Source organism: Lagopus muta, chromosome Z (genome assembly GCF_023343835.1).
Source record: "Lagopus muta isolate bLagMut1 chromosome Z, bLagMut1 primary, whole genome shotgun sequence".
Classification (NCBI taxonomy): Eukaryota; Metazoa; Chordata; class Aves; order Galliformes; family Phasianidae; genus Lagopus; species Lagopus muta.
This window is the reverse complement of record NC_064472.1, coordinates 54901369-54918097: the sequence shown is the minus strand read 5'-3', so window position 1 is coordinate 54918097 and position 16729 is coordinate 54901369. Positions and strand designations below refer to the sequence as shown.

At 39.8% G+C, this 16729-nt stretch overlaps 1 protein-coding gene across 4 annotated transcripts in view; it reads left to right on the top strand.

The window, feature by feature from the left end:
* Positions 1-736: 736 nt before the first annotated feature.
* The window catches only part of FSD1L (fibronectin type III and SPRY domain containing 1 like), a 30004-nt gene continuing 14011 nt past the window's right edge, over positions 737-16729 (top strand). For 3 of the 4 annotated variants that reach the window (XM_048931069.1, XM_048931067.1, XM_048931066.1), the window contains exons 1-6: positions 737-872; positions 4394-4489; positions 5415-5546; positions 9082-9183; positions 12205-12227; positions 14039-14160. In XM_048931069.1, coding sequence (XP_048787026.1) covers positions 858-872; positions 4394-4489; positions 5415-5546; positions 9082-9183; positions 12205-12227; positions 14039-14160 — 490 coding nt within the window. In that variant the 5' untranslated portion in view covers positions 737-857. The remainder of the gene's footprint in view (positions 873-4393; positions 4490-5414; positions 5547-9081; positions 9184-12204; positions 12228-14038; positions 14161-16729) is intronic. The other variant, XM_048931068.1, reaches the window with a different exon arrangement.

Below are 16729 nucleotides of genomic sequence, written 5' to 3'. Positions count from 1 at the left end.
GTGCATCACACCACCTCACTTTGCTCATGTTTTCTTTATTGAAGCCTGGTCTTGGCTCACGCACAGTGAAAGGCATCGTGGAATGCCAGCCTTTTTGGCTGCCCAAGGGCTGCTGCCCTGTGGGCCTTTTGAGGCAGATGGAAGAACCACAGACACGATTGCAGAGTGGAAGCCTGAATAAAATGATTTCTGCACTGTTAGGCAGCAAGTACTCCCAGCAGTGAGGGATTTCCATTGCACTGGCGCAGCAAAGCTGCTCTCCAACTCAGCAGCTGTTCTGAGGCAGCAGCTCTGTGAAACATCACCATTATGAAATTACGATTCCCCTGCGAGCACTCTGCTGGAACTATTTTTCTTTTTTAGATTGGATTAGCAGTCTCTGAGATGAAGCAAGGCTGCCTGCCAGAACACCCAGCTCCCTAAATAATGCTGGGGCACAAAGGCAAGCAGAACCCACACCCCTCGGTGCTGCGGGGGCTGCCGCTGGCGGCTCTGACCTCCCCGAGGTGGGCAGACTTCAGTCTTCGCAGCAGTCTGAGAGGGGAAATCTCAGTACCGTCCAGCCCCGCTCAGCGCCCTCCCTCCGTGTCCGGGATTCGAACCCGCGATAGTGATGCAATAGGGCCCGGCTCCGCGGCCGCCGGCTCCAACTGCGCATGCTCGGGTTGGCGAGGCACACGTGCAGTTGGCGTGCGGGGAGTGGGAGGGAGCAGGGGGAAACGCGCATGAGTAAGCGTTTGCATGCGCGCATCCGTTCTGACGTGAGGGCGGGAGTGGCAGGCGGCCCGTGGGCGGTTCGGGCCGCGCTACTTGTGCCGGCCGCGGGGTGCGGTGCGGCGCTGCCGCGATCGCCTGCCATGGAGGAGCAAAAAGTGAGTGATGCTGCCGGGCCGGCCGTCCCCAGGTCCCGAGGGGCTCCGGCTGACTCTGGGGCCGGCGGAGGGCTCGGGATGCCCGGGCGGCCTGTGTGAGGGGATGGGGAGGCGGGCGTTGCCGCCCGCTGGTGCTGTTGCCGCCCGATGCCGCTGTCCGGGGCTGGGGCCGCGCCGTGCATTGCCGGCCGGGCGGAGTCAGTGGGGAGCAGGGCGATGTGCCTGGCCCGGAGCTGGGTGTCTAAATACGGAGCTCTGCAGAAAGTTCTGACTCAGCCCTTCGGCTTGCGGGCCTTTGGGCTGCTCTGCTTTCCCTTGCTTGGAAGCTGCCTCGTGAGCAGCGTTGTGTTACTCGTGGCTTACATCATTCGGATTAGGGATCTGTGTTATCTTTCTGATCTGTAAGCGTTTTGTGCTGATGCTTCATACTCACCGGTGCTTCTGAAGGTGAGATTGCCAAGCAGTGCCTCTGTTTGAGTTTGGGGCTGCTGAGGGGGCTACGGCTGTTCTGGATGTTGCAGGATGTGTGCCTGGTACCTTCCGCCCTGTTTGGATTTCAGAGCTCTGGATACAGTAGTACAGTTGCAGCTCATCTCGGATTTCACAGCACTTCGTCAGCTAATTTGTTGCTGTCTTCAAACTCTGGCAACTTCAGTGTGAAGAAGTGTAGCAGGTTAGGAGGCAATGGAAGTGTGTCCTGTTTGAAGCGTGGTCGGTATGAGACTGAATTTAGGCTGCTTTAAAAACTCCATTTTGTATCCAGCCATGTCACAAAGCTTCAGTGTGATCTTGAGCAAGCTGACAACTTGCTATTTAAACAGAACTGATGTAATTTTATTGAAGTTTACTTTTCGGCTTCAGCCAGGTTTGCATCTGCTTCAACAGGTGTCATGCGGTGTCGATTACTGGTTATTCAGAGGATATGTTGTTTTATACTGCCATCAGAACTACAAGATACTGCATGTTGCACAGCTTCGTCTCCTCTTTCATGCCCTTTTATGTTTTCATCCTTCGTACGTGAGCACATGGCACAAGATCTAATACAGGTTTAAAAAAAAGGATACCAGCAGTGATTAAAAGCTGACTTTGTTCTAGTGGCTTGTGCATTGGTGGTATATTGGATCAATGTGGTGGTAAAGTTTTGGTAGCAGAAAGACTGCAGGGGTGGCCTTTGAGAAGTGACCAGGGCTGTCCTTGTGTCAAACAAGGGCAATTCTAGTTGGCTCCAAAATGTGCCCACTGCTGGCTGCGTGGAGGTCATCATCATCAGTGCAGATAGTGCTTCTGTGATAACACCACATAAGAAAATTAAACAAAATAAAAATAAAAATAAAAAAATCACTGTTCAGGTTCTCTTGTGAAAGAAGTTAGAAAAATGGGAGAAAAGCAGCCCTGCAGCCACCAAGCCACCACTTTATCCATGATTTAACCCACATGGCTTCTTCACCTTGTTTTGTCACTGTGCCCTGCTGAGGAAAGGGAGTGGATGAGTGCCTTGGCGAGCACCTAACCACTTGCCAAGGTTAACCTGCCTCAGGTGGTTAAGAAAAGTACACTGTAATGCATTTTTAGGCCTCTTACATCTGTGTTTGCAGAAGGTGTGTGTTACTCTTCAACTTTCATCATACTGGGTGGAATTTGTTTGGAGAAATTTGTGGTTTATTTAAAAAGTTACGTACTGATTGATTGGTCGCTGTAACTTCAGGTATGGAAAACCTTGTTTGCTAGTTTGCTTAGATTTGCTGCTGTACTTTAGATCAATTGTTTAAAGGATTACCAGGCTTTCTTCAAGCGTAGATCTTTTCTTTTAGTCACACACATCTATAAAAGCCAAAAGCATTGTTCAGAACTATGTACAAGAAGAGTAATTTTTTTCTGCATGGTAGGACTGAGTAAGCCCTAAAATCCCAGCTGAAAGAGGATTGGGAGTTTTCTTGTTCATCCAAATTGACAGTTATGTTTATAGGATCTAAGGCTTAACTGTGGGCTGACATGCAAAAACAATTGCTTCTGGTTGGTAATGAATGTAGCAGCAGCTGGTTGGATGATTACATTTATCTGGCAGTCTGCACACAAAGGTGTCTTAAATATGTTAGACTTCAACCCAGTAATGAGCAATTCTGTAATGAAGTGATGAAGACTTGCTGCACTCACTGTTTCTGCAAGAAACCAACCTGACAGTCTGAATTCCAGGCATTGCTTGCAGTTGCATTATGTGTTTTACAGCTTGCACTGTGATAGTGTTGTGTAAGGCAGCAGAATTCTTACTTTCCTCTGATAAAGCATGACATTGTGCGAACAGGCAGTGGGGCCACAGTAAATGCATCATAGAGGATTCTTTAATTTAAACTTATAAGGAAGAGGATCGGGGAAAAAAATGGGCTTGGGAATATTGGAAAGGTTTCTTAAAGGCAAGGTGACAGCAGGGTTCACTGTAGAAGTAGATGCTGTCAAAGGATAAAACTTCCACTTTTTAGCAGACATGAGGTCATTAGTAAAGAGCTAAGAACTTGCTTGTGGGGACGGAGGTGGAACATGAGATTATGACCTCTGTGACATCTTTTAGGTTGCACGCCTCAAAAACTGGCTTACAAGCTCCTCCATCTGCCTTGATTTCCTGTGTTGTCAAGTAGCAATGTTAAGCATAGCAACTCGAAACTGAGTCTAAATAAATAAATAAATAAATCCTAATTACAGCTTTCACTTTTTTAACAAGTGGCATGAACAAGCTCTGTAGATTCAGATGTGTTTCAAGAACTGATTTATTTGGTATTCTGATTTGTTCAGAACTCGAACTTTACAATAAGGCTGAGTTTTAAGTACCGATTCTTGATGACTAATAAAAGTCTTCAGATATGAGGGTGACTTGTTAAAATTAAGCTTGTAGTCTGTTATAATTAAAAAAACCCCACGTGCTCAGCAATTTTTCATACTGAGTACGTATTTTGCAAATTTAATCTTCTGCTTTTTAATGGCCGACAGCAGTATATTGCAGAGAACCTCCCCAGTTGTCACCCAGCTTTTGTCTTTGAGGTTGCTCTTAATCAGAGTACACAAAGTATTTACCAAAATATTTCACTAACTGCAGAAATAAGCTTACAAATAGCTGCTAACTTTACTCTGCTGATCACATAGGATATGCTGTTAGCTTAGGGTTTTTTTTTTTTATAGCAGATAATGTTAATTTTTCTTTTCAACTGCTTTATTTCCTTTATTGCTTCTCTCTCATTTGCTTTACAAAGTCTTCTAGAGAAGTTACGCAGGGCAGTGTGGTGACAGTAAGTAGCCTGGCTGTTCAGATGATTTGGGATCTTCAGTATAATTAAAGTTTTTTAATTTAATAAAATGCCTCTTAGGTCATTAATCTTTTTTTCATTACAAAACATTTATTGTGGTCTTGTATCAGAAGAGTTGAATTTACAGTTAGAACATGCATGGTGAATTCTTATTAATTCGTGTGTTGAAATGCTAAGCTGCAAAAGGACCTTGTGATCATTTCTTACTTGTCTTTGTAATTCCAGGAGACTCTGCAAAGGATCATCTCTACTCTCGCAAACAAGAATGATGAAATTCACAACTTCATTGGCATGCTGAACCAAACAATACAAAATGTTCAGGTATGTTTGTTAGGATTCGTAGCCTGTATGTGGTGGGAGCAGCTGCTTATCAGGTTTTGTCAGCCTTAGACTGGTTGTGCAGTGTGTAAGGGGTGGGCAATAAAAATCAAGTGTAAAATATAACTTCATGTTGGAACCAAGTAGGAAAACATTTCATTTCCAAAGTTCTGCCTCAGCTTGGAAGGTGTAGTGGTTTTGGTTTTCTTGCAGAAAGCAGTCTGGGGTTTTGATTTGTTTGGAAGAGAGTGTCTGATTTTGATGTGTGAACTCAGATTCATGTTAGTTGCAAGTTGTCTGTTATTTTAGACTTCTGTTGGCAGACTGAAAAATGAGGCCATCTAAAACACTTGAGAATTCTTTGCTCTTTCCATAGTTAGTATTTGGAAATTGTTGGGTTAAAGTTAACTGTTAAACCTAACTTTTAAACCATTTACCTCTCAGCTGAGGTTAAGGTTTCTCTTATCTGTCAATAAGTGGCTGTTTCTTGCTAAAACTGAGCAAAATTGAATTCAGAAAATGAAGTTTTCCAGCAAATCTTTAAGATGGCTTTCTGAGTGCAGTTTAGTGTCAAATGAAATGGAACTGTGTAATATCCTGTTTACAAACGTCTGAGAGCTAATACATAATGGTGAGAGGGGGGTGAATTCTATGCTTTTAGGCACAGAATACAGTTTCCAAATGTTGGTTCTGTGCAAGTTTGAGTATTAGAGTTTTTATGAATTTTATTCTTCAGCTTGGTGATGTTATGTCTGTCTGAAAGGGGGCCCTCCTTTAATGTTTAGTGATAAAGTGAGGAATGATAAGAAGGTATATTGTAGTCATGGCAAAGTGTGTTTTGGCAAACCACATGATTTTCAGTCTAGAAGACAAGGAAATCAGCATTGCTTCCATTAGAGATTGCAGCTGTTTTCAATTCTCTTCTCAGATAAATTCTTCTAATGTGATTAGTGAATTGGATGATGAATTTGATGCTCTGTATTCTGTATTGGATGAGATGAAGGGGAGTATGGCTAGCACTATTCAGCAGGAACAGGCTCGTAAAATTCAAGCTCTTCAGGTAAGTGTAAAATGTCTCTGAGATTCTTTGCAACTGGGTACAAGAAATTTTAAACTGTTATTTAAAGCCTTACCTGAAAATGAGATTTTTGACAGTGTTGCAAGAAATGGAGTAACTGCAAGGTAAATGTCTTTGTGTCTCTCCGGCCTCTTCTGGTCTCCAGTCTATGTTCTGGGTGTTATTGTATATCAAGGAGGTGTTATAATGTGTAACTTACATGTGAAGAAAGGCTCCATAGGAGGACATATACTTTCTATTTTCGAGCTAATTAACATCTTCAGGACAGAGATTGCTTTGTTTCTCCATATAGGAATATGAATCTGTTCAATGCCTGATGTGATTTTTTTGACCTTTTTTTTTTTTTTTTTTTTTCAATTTGTATGGAAAACGTGTGAGAGTTGCATAGGAACATGTTTAGTGGAGGGCACCAGTTTAATTTGTGAAGTACATTTCACAGTTTTATGATTGTATGATTTAGTGCAGGAGAATCTTTGCAATGAACTTCAGAGATACAGAAGTGAAAATGCAGCTTCTTGAAATAGGCATAAAATCCATGTATTTACAGTAGAGAGTAGCCAGTTAGCACTAGCTGTCAGAAAGTGTAGCTACATGGGGATATGTAGGATAACTAATCCTATAAACAGAAGCTGGTTTTTTAGCTTTTCTTTCTTTTTTTTTTTTCTTTTTTACATGATCTAACTTGTATCCTTCTTTTGCCTCCTAAATCTTTTTCCTTTTTTGCTTATACATGGCATTAAGGAAAAAGAAGAGCCTTTACTTCATAACTTTAAAGAAGCTCAAGGAATTGTTTAATGCAAATTCCACACACCTCCTTACTATGTCTGCTTTACACCAGTCTTGAAGTAGGAGGATAAAGCATTTCAGAATTTTTGGGTATATATCTCAAGTTTTGCTTTCCCATGTCCAGTTTTATTTTTCTCTTCATGTCTGCTTTAAGACCTTCTGAACATCCTGAGCAGATGGTGGTCACGTGCTTCTAATTTACTCAAACTTTAAGTATTTAGTACTTCTCAGTGAATAACTTCTAGGAGGAATTTCAGCTGCTGCTTACATAGTTTGTTCTTCCATATATATAGTTAGTGAAAGCTGAGGTTCATCTTGTAACACTTCTGGAGGGGAAAGCTATTTTGGTAGTCAGATGGTAGTCAGCAAGCTGTCTGACTTTACTGAGAAACTTTCTGTTAATATCTGTTAATTTTCTGGAGCTTAATCTAATTTGATTGAATGGCATGATTTAAACGCATTCTAAAAGCTTGTTACTGCCTGGTATGTGTTGAACAGGGGAGCTACTATTTGCATTGGACGAGGATGGAAACAAATACAGTGTTGCAGGTCGTTAAATCACTTGTTTATCTTTCAGCTTTGGCTGTTATCTAACTTTTTGGTCTAAAGGATGTTCTCTTGATGACAGATCAAAATTCCTCTAAGGTGCACAGCAAGAGTGCTTTTTCCTAACAATGAACCTATTAAACCAAACTGACAAAAAACTGTTGTGTTGAATGCATCAATCTAAACCATTACCGTTGATTGGGATTAAACTTTGTATGAGGAAATCAAAAGCTTTCAGTGTGGTCTAAATTTCGTGTTTAAGAGAACTTAAGGGACTTTCTTAATTTGTCCTGAAACATTTATATTGGTCTTGCACAGTAGTTTAAAAGGCTGACGATTTCATTTTTAAGTTGGTTTCACAAATTTTCTTGGATGTTAGTGCTGAAAGTCCAGAAATTACTCTTATTCCTTGCTTTAAAGACAATATTTTTTTTAGGATGGTGTACTTTATTAATGCTAAAGTGTTGGACGATTACAGCCAGAGTCAATGGCTCTGTGTCCAGGTTGAGGCCAGTGTTGAGTGGTGTCCTCCAGAAGTTTGTCCTGGGAGCGGTGCTCTTCAACATCATCAACATTAAGGACAGAGATGGTGGGATTACTGCACCTTCAGCAGATTTACAGATGACACCAAGCCAAGTGGTGCAATTGATAGGACAGAAGGAAGGGATGCCATCCAAAGGGACATTGAAAAGTGGATCCATGTGAACCTAATGAGGTTCAACAAGGCCAAGTGCAAGTTGTATTTGCGTCAGGACAATCCCAGTTATATATACAGACTGAAGAAGAACTCCTTGAGAGCAGCCCTGGGGAAAAGGATCTGCACATTCTGGTAGATGGAAGGCTGGACACTAGCCAGCAGTGTGTGCTTGCAGCTTGGATGGCTAATTTTACTCTGGGCTGCATCAAAAGATGGACAGCTAGCAGGGTGAGAAGTAATTGTCACCCTCTGCTCTGCTCTTGTGAAGCCCCATCTGCAGTACCATGTCCAGGTCTGGAGCCCTCTGCACAAGAAAGATGTGAAGCTGTTGGTGTGGGTCCAGAGAAGGGTAACAAAGATGCTGAAAGGGCTGGAGCAGCTCTCCTACAAAGACAGGCTGAGGGAGCTGGGCTTGTTCAGCCTGGAGAAGAGAACGCTTTCTAGTACTTGAGGGGCACTCAGAAGGAGACTGACTTTATATAAAGTCTGTAAGTGATAGGACAAAGGAAATAGTTTTAAACTGAAAGAGGGCAGGTTTGGCTTAGTTGTCAGGAGGAAATTCTGTACTCGGAGTGGTAAAGCACTGCAACGTGCTGCCCAGAGAAGCTGTGGATGCCCTGTTCCTGAATGTGTTTAAGACCAGGTCGGGTGCAGCCTTGGACAGCCTAATCCAGTGGGTGGCAACCCTACTCACAGCAGGAATTGGGACTGGGTAGGTTTTAATGTTACTTCCATCCCAAGCTGTTCTATGAAAATGCTACTTGCTATTAAATTGTTTTATTACAGTGTATTATTACATGGATAGAAAGACATGTTGAATGGCTGTAGAAAAGCTGCTGCCAGGTGTAAAATGTGCATGTTGTTTGACCTGCGTTTTGTTTACAGTCCTGTGGAGTGTCTGTAATTAATCTGCTTGGAGGGTGTATCCATAGTTATGTTAGAGGTTCGTTATGGACTACTTAATTTACTGGAAATGGTAGTTTATTAATGGTAATTGTCAATTGATCCTCAAAAACGTTTCTTATTGCTCTTCTTTCTCGGTTCCTCTTTCCTTGCCATCATTCATTATACTGTAGTGCTTCTTTTTAAGATACATATGCCAATTAGAGCAGGATAGGAATAAAATGCCTTACAGCTACAAGTTAATTGATGAAGGACAATTTTGAAGGTAGAAATAAGAGCGTACATGGACTTTAGCATTTCACAGCTTTTGTAAACCTAGTGTTGTGAGAAACACGTCTTAAAAGTCAAATCTGCCTTTTATAAACCAGTTCAGCTCTATTCCCCTTTTGGATTTGTGGAATGTGCTCTATACCACTGTGCATGTGTTAAGCACAGTGAAGTTCTAGTTAAAACTCACTGTATGTCAACTGACTAACTAAGGTAACCTTATAAGTAATTAAAGAGGCATAGCAAAGCCATGTAGCTGTAACAAATAGCAAATAACTTTTTAAGTACAAATGCATAAAGATATTCTTTTTTCTTCAGAATCAGCTTAGCCAGTGTAGTAGTGCCCTGGAGAGTTCTGAAGAGCTGCTGGAACTTGCTGCGCAGTCGCTGGACATAAAGGACCCTGTGAAATTCTCAGAGGTAGAAAATGTTAAATGGATGTATGTTAGGCAGGTGCTGGTGTTTGGATTAATTTCTAGCAGCTTCTGTGTTGTGGTAGTGGACTCAGCAGAGTACTAACTGTGTTGTTTAGCCTGTAGTATTGAGTTTTAACTTGCTTTTGTCAAGCTGGCCTTTTAAGATGTGGTGTTCAATGAAATTTAGCTTGTGGTCAAGCTCAAATGTGATCGTCTGAGAGTGCTCACAGAACTGTATGAATAAAGTCCAGTAACTTTTCCAGATTAATTAGTAGGGGCTTGCAATACAACTGCAAATCTTCAGGCAGTTCTTTGGAGCTTTAGTATCTACATTAAAAGTACAGGGTAAACCTGAACATCTGTAGTAAAGCTTTTAACATGGGCCATGATGGACTCAACTTTGGGACTTTTGTTGCTCTATTGCAGATGTGTGATGTTGATGATTGGGCAAAAAGAAGTTGCAGAGCCTCCACTTGGTTCCTATATAAGTACAGTTAACCCGTCACAGTTGTCTTTATGTTTTTCTAGTATCAGTATCACTTAATGATACTTCAGTATTAAAGGAGTTTGAGACCTTATGCACACGGCTGTGAGGCCTTTCTAAATTGGTCCATCAGAACTGCTACAACATGCAATCTCTACTAAAATAGATGCTGTCTTATTTAGTGTGAGGAGGAAGGAAAAAGAAAGTCTTTTTGTAGATAGCTAACAAGTTCAGCAAATCTGTATTGATGAAACCTTGTGGTAATCAGCCCTTAAGACCATGGAACTCATATTTATGATCTGAACCCTTTGGCTTTTCTGAAAGATCTCATGAAACTGAATTCAGGACAGCTTTTCCTATATTTCCCAGAACTTGCTAATGTATTTGTATGCTGTGAAGGCTGGAGCCAGATCTGGGCCTTGCACTGCGATTCTAATACAAAAAATGCAAGCTTTATCTCAGCACACTTACAAATGAGAGCCAACATATGCCTAGCTGGAAGAAGGATATGTTTACAAACGAGTTAAACTGTTCTAGGTGTACACTGATCCAGTACAGTAGGTTCTGTAACATAACTTGCTTTAATAATTCTCACAATAATAGCAGGCTCAGCCCCACCGAATCCATGACCAAGTTACTTTGTCTTTCTGTCTTTTAATGGGAACAGGAACAAAGGATTGGACAGGAAAGCTGTCTTACATTGCCTTTTAGACCTCTTGGCAACATGTGTGCTGTCTTGCTTTGAATGTCAGTTTTGATTCGTTTGCCTTGAAAAGTAACAATTCCTAAACTAAATGTCTTTCCTAGCCCTTCAATTTGGGTTGTCTTTTCTGACTTGTAGTGATGTACAGAGATTGTTAACTCTTGATCAGCATGTAGAATGTAGCTTTGTATTCTCTCTAGGTTGTTTACAGATAATCTGTACTGTTTGTTTTTTTTTTCCAATCAAATATGCAAAGGCAAGTTATTGGATGTTTAGGAGAAAAGGTCTTTAAATCTGGAGTTTGAGGCTTAAGAGGCTTAACAGGAGTCCAGTTCACTGAGCTCTCAACATTCAGAATCTTTTTACAGTAGCTTGAACTTAAAAATGTCTCAGGTGTTTCAGGCATAGTAATACTGAATTGACTATTAGCTAGTTAAATCTACTGGACTATTAACTGGAATACCTTTTTTAATTGGTGTTTTTTCGGATCCTGCAATAAATCCATTCAAGAGAAACTAGCTCAAGACTAGGTTGTATTTTTTAGTGTAGATTTTTTTAATACTTTTAATGAATTAGGTAACGTGGAGGTCAGAGCATGAATACCAAACGCGTGCAAGAGTGCTGTGGTTGGATAGGATGTGATTTGACACTGCTGTGCAGCCAACATGAAATTGGCTGAGAACCCTTTTTTGTCAGTGGTCTGGAAACTAAATTCAAAGGAGTTAAGACAGGGCTGTCTTGCAGAGAAATGTGTTCACTGAATCCTGAATGCCACGTATTCCACCAGTTGTAGAGATTACGAGGAAGGGTTTGTAAGTAACAGTGACTTGTCTACAGCTGTCACATAATCAGTAATAGTTCCAATGAGAACTTTGGTTTGATATAAAACAAAGCTATCTCTTAAGCTAAATTATTCATGAATATTTGTTCTTTCTACTTCCTGCTTTGGAAACATAAGATTATTTTTATATAGGAGGGAGATGTTTTTTCTTTTTTCCCCACTCATTTATACTTAGAAAAAAAACTGTAGGTCCCTCATTTCTTTGGCTTGCAAGTTTATGTATAGTCTTTGGGAAGGATGGTAGTAAAGATGAATACTGCCTTAGTAGCAGTGTTAACTCCAAATAGTGATTCAGCAATTCTCACTAAGCCATCACTAAGACTTCTACAATAATGTTTTCAGTTTTCAGTTCCTCCTGGTGGGGGACTGGGATTTTTTTTCCAAATGCTGGTTAAGATTTGTCTTTGAAATATGACATTGGTTCTGCACCTTCTTCATTGTTATTGCTTAAATACTGAGGAAAAACTGTGTTTTGTATTTTGGGATTTTGGCATACAGTGACTGCCTTTTAGGAAGTGGTGTTGGAGTAGCGCAGTGACTTTCAAAGGGAACATGTTAGTCCTATTTTTTTTGTGTGAATGTACAACATAGATAAGTCAAATATGGCTGAATGCCACTAAACACTTTGCAATTTAAATGAGAATAACAGTCATTAAGTTTTACCAACTTATTGATGGGGCTCTTTTGAAATATGATGGAGAGTAACTTAACTGATGCAGAGAAATCTGCAGAGACAAAATTATGGACAGGAAGTTGGAGCTGGTTTTCTGTGGTTTTTGAGACTGATTTGTTGCCAGATAATATACACTGTTGCAATTCTAACTAACACTATTAACATGCTTTATGGAATTTTTTTTAATGCAAATGTTGAACCTGTTTTGATTCTCAAACCTGAGCATAGAACTGAGATTGTTCTGTCTTCTTGCATGGTACTGCCTTTGAGACTTGCATGAAAATGCTAACTACCTTCTCTCTCTTCTCCCTGATGTGCCCCAAGGCTGCCAGACAGATCAAAGATAGGTACAGTACAAAGCCTACACTTTTTGTCTCTTTGAATTAGTTTTGTCCTTGAAAATGCATTTATTTTTAAGGAACATAGTCAGCTTGAATCAAATTCATGGATTCTGCTTTAAGTGTTCCTCATGACGTCACAACTTATGAAAGAGAACTAAAACTTTTCCTCTTCAGTGTTTCTTGCTGGTTCCAGACCTTTCATCCCATGATAAAAAGCGATGTTTTTAACACAGGGAAACATGTCTCTACTGCAAAACTTCTGTTTGTTTTAGTAGCTGGTGGGTGAGATTGAATAATATTTCAAGCTGACTCTGCTCCTTTAAATTGTGATTAAGTCTTGATTAATTACCTTTTGCTAGCTAACTTCAAGTATTTCTGATGATATCATTGAACTGTTTTAAATTTGCTATTTCTACTGGGTTTTCATTGTGCCGTGTCTTGAAACTACTGTTTAGAAATGGAATGTTTCTGTTTCAAAATGAATACTAAGGTTTTCTTAAGCTGAAAGTGCTGATTGTACTCTGAGAGTCTGACATCCTGGTTCAGAAAGTTCCCTATGTTGTGGGTAACGATTTGTAAGACCGCTCACAGGGTCTTACCTATGTATGTTACTCCTGCTGACCAAATTGGTTTGCTTTCAGCTTATGTATTTTCAAGGGAGATTCTGCTTGTCTAAATTGTCTTGATGTTAATGTAAAATGAATAACTGATTGAGAAATTTTCACTTTTCCAAGGGTAAAGAACTGAAGTAGTTAACAAATCAGATGGATGGTGGCAATGATAGGTATCTTAGCTCTTTAAAAGTTAATTAATACTTCGCCATTAATACTTAGAAGGTATCCTGTTATCATTTCTGTTTTCTTGAAATGCTCTGCAGTCTTGCCTTTAAACCGATTGTGACAGGTTGTCTCTATAGTATTGGCACTTCAAGAGAAGTTTATAGTGTCTGAAACTAAGTTAATGTTCTGTTATAGCTAATCAGAACGCTTCTTTTTCTTAAGAGGAGATTTAGTCTAACAGTCAGGTCAGGTAGTGGAATCTGGCTGTTACCTGCCCATACTGAATTTCAGGAAGTTAACTGTGCCTTGGGATATTGTTTGTTTTACTGTGCTCATTTCATTGTCATAATTGCCTTCTGTTTCCCCAAACTATAATCTTCTCATGCTTGTATGTTTAATATGCACCTCCCATATTTATTCTTCTTTCTTCACTGCCTAACATTTAAATGTTTTTTTTTTTTTTTAATCATTCTTTAATGTAACTGCAGTTAGCACACGACCTCTATTATATGCCAGTGAAGAACATAGTACTTCATGAGAAGTGATATGCATTAGGTGTTCTAAAGATGTATCAGACCTGTGAGCGTAGACTGGGTGACTGTAATGATGTCTATTTTGTTATTAAGCTTTTTTTACAGCAGGGACAGACCCTTGTGCCATCTCAAATCAGTGTCATCAGGCCATGCGGCAGAATTTGAATGACTTCTGTATTAAAGAACCAGAAAATAGACTTACTCTTTTATTTTGGTCTAGTCCAAGTAGTACTGAGGTGTCCTAAGAATATTCATAATAAGGTCTAAACTAAGATTCCAGAAGGGGAAATGGAGTAGTGCTTTGATATGTCTTAGACATCAAGACTTTTTTGGAATCTGTGCTAAGCAGTTATGAGAAACTAGAACATTTTGTAGTAGTTTAGAACATTTTTTGGCTAACAGTTTGAAATTAAAAATACAAGTAACCGATTGCTGTTTCTGAAACTGGCTATAGGTCTTAAACAATGCAAAGCATGTTTTGCTAATACTGCTTCCCTGACTTTAGAGTCACAATGGCTTCAGCATTTCGCATCTCTCTGAAACCAGAGGTCAGTGACAGTATGACTCACTTGATGGTGGACTTCACCCGCGAAAGGCATGCACTCCAGGCTGTTAAGTTTTTGCCAGGTAAAACTGTCTGCAGTGAGTTTAATTTGTTACTAATTCAGTAAATGACTATATTAAAAAAAGAAAATCTTCATGCATCCTAATGAGCAATGTTTAATTGGATGTTAAGCAGAGTATCTTGATGGTAAAAGTTTTCCAGTTTTTTGTTCATTTCTGCATAACATGGCACTTCTGAGAATGATATTTATGTTTTTTCTGAAGTGGGAATACGTCTTCCAGGTCACATGGTTTTGTGTTTTGTTTTTTTTTTTTTCTTGAGTTGTATGTTCTTCTGTACATTATGAAGCTACTTGAAGTTTCTGAAGGCTATACCTGGTAGCTTGATGCTTAGTGATGCACTGTAGTCCTAATAACCGGTAGTAAATTGTGCATGGAACTGCAAGCTATTAAGTTACTTATGTGAATATGATATGATATATCATATGATATGATATAAAATACATGGTAATGGTTATCTACTATGATAGTGGAACTTTTGAATCTTCTGTTGTGTTTCAAACTGGCCTGTATCTCAGCACCATAAAGCCATTTGCTATGCTTGCCTGCAACAGTATGGGATAGAGAATTGAAAAAAATGTAAAAGAGCAAGAAGTTGTGAAGTAAGAACAGTTTAAAATGAATGGGGTAGAAAACAAAGAAAACCCTACAAGAATTAATACAAAAACAAATGGTGCACGGTGTATTTTCTTGTCACCAGCTGGCTGATGCTGTGCCAGTACCCTCACAAAGACAACTCCTTCTAGCTTTTTTTGTTCACACTGACACAGAGTCATAGAATCACAAAGGTTGGAGAAGGCTTCCAAGATCATCTAGTCCAAACATCTACGTACCACCAGTATTTCCCTACTAACCCATGTCTGTTAGTACCACATCTGAATGTCTCTTGAATGCCTTCAGGGACAATGACTCAACCACCTCCCTGGGCAGCCTTTTCCAATGCCTGACCATTCTTTGTGAGAGGAAATTTTTCCTGATATCCAACCTGAATGCCCTGGCACAACTTGCAGCCATTTCCTCTAGTTAATGCTAGTTACATGGGAGCAGAGGCCAAACTCCACAGATGGTGATGGAGAAACCTTAAAATGTGATGAACAACAGGAGCTGTTCTGAAGACTTCATCATATGGTGTGGAATGTTCCTCTGATCAGTTTAAGCCAGTTCTTCTGGCCGTGTCCCCTCCTACTATCTTGTGCAGCTTCCTCACTGTCAAAGCAGCGTAAGAATCAAATTTTGTAGTATAAACACTGCTCAACTGATGTGTTATCAGTGTTATTCTCATCTTAAATCCAAGACACAAGCACCATTCTAGGTAGTATGAATAGCAGCCAACATGAACATTGTCGCATCTGAGACAGAATGCTATCACAACTGTTTGGTGGTAAATTTAGATGATATATTCCAGTGTATGTTTCATATTTTACTCATTTCTTTCCTACTTTCTTTCCACTTTGCCCTTGACTCATACTAAGAATACATCAACAAGAATACTGCTGGCAGGGCTATATGTCACTATTCCAAATCCGTGAAGGACTTGGCAGCATCAGTTTACATTTTGCACATCTATATTTTATGCTGCAGATACAGTACATAGTAACAGGCATAATTATCAATATTTTTCATACTTATCTAGCACTGTCTAGTCAGAAATTCCCATTTGTATTCTTAGACTCTGTTACTCATTGCCTTGTATTCTACATACAAGGGAACAATCTAGATAATCTGATCATATTGTACACACTTGAAAAGGATGAGAGTGTTAAAATCTGACTCCAAACATTCATAATCTTATATCTGGACAAAGATACAATTTAGTATGACCCTCCTTATATGCATGAATTTTTCTTTTTAAGTGCAAAGAAGTTGATATTGTTTGGACTGTTCATTTGTAAGCTGGAAAGTTTTCTGGATATAGCTTTCTACTTTCTGTAGTGCTAAGTTATCAAGTAACTATCAAGTAAGTCTGGCACTGAAACCTGATAGCTCAAATTTGTAAGCAAAATTGACCTGGTGGTGTTTCCTGATGTGACCTGATGTGGGAAGTTGAAAACAATCTTGGTGTTGTGGTGGAGCAATACTTAAACTTCTGTTTTTTCTTCTGAGCAGCTTAGCTGTTCTCAAGCATTTCAAACCTGTGCTTGGTTGAGTGTACTTCCCTTAACCAAAGGGAGAAGAGTACAGACCAGCAGTGCATCTTAATATTTGAACAAGTAAACATGGAAAGGTGTGATGTGCATAAAACAAACTAGACCTCCTTCTAGTGGGGATGCTCTATCTAGAAGCTGATTGTATGTAGGCAGTAAAATTCATCATTCACATCTCTAAATGTGACTTCAATATAATTAAAGTGATGCTGCTTGTCATCAGTTGTTACTGGGAGGAATCACTGCTAAAAATCTCTTCAAGAAATAATAGATTCAATAGCGCAAAGACAACCTAAATATAATTAGAAACTGGGTTAATTGGTCATAACTGGAAAAATGCACAAGTCTTTGAGTAATATGAAAAGTGGTGTGTTGTTTTTTTTTTTTTTTTTTACAACATCTGCAGTTCTGCAGGTCCTGTGGATACA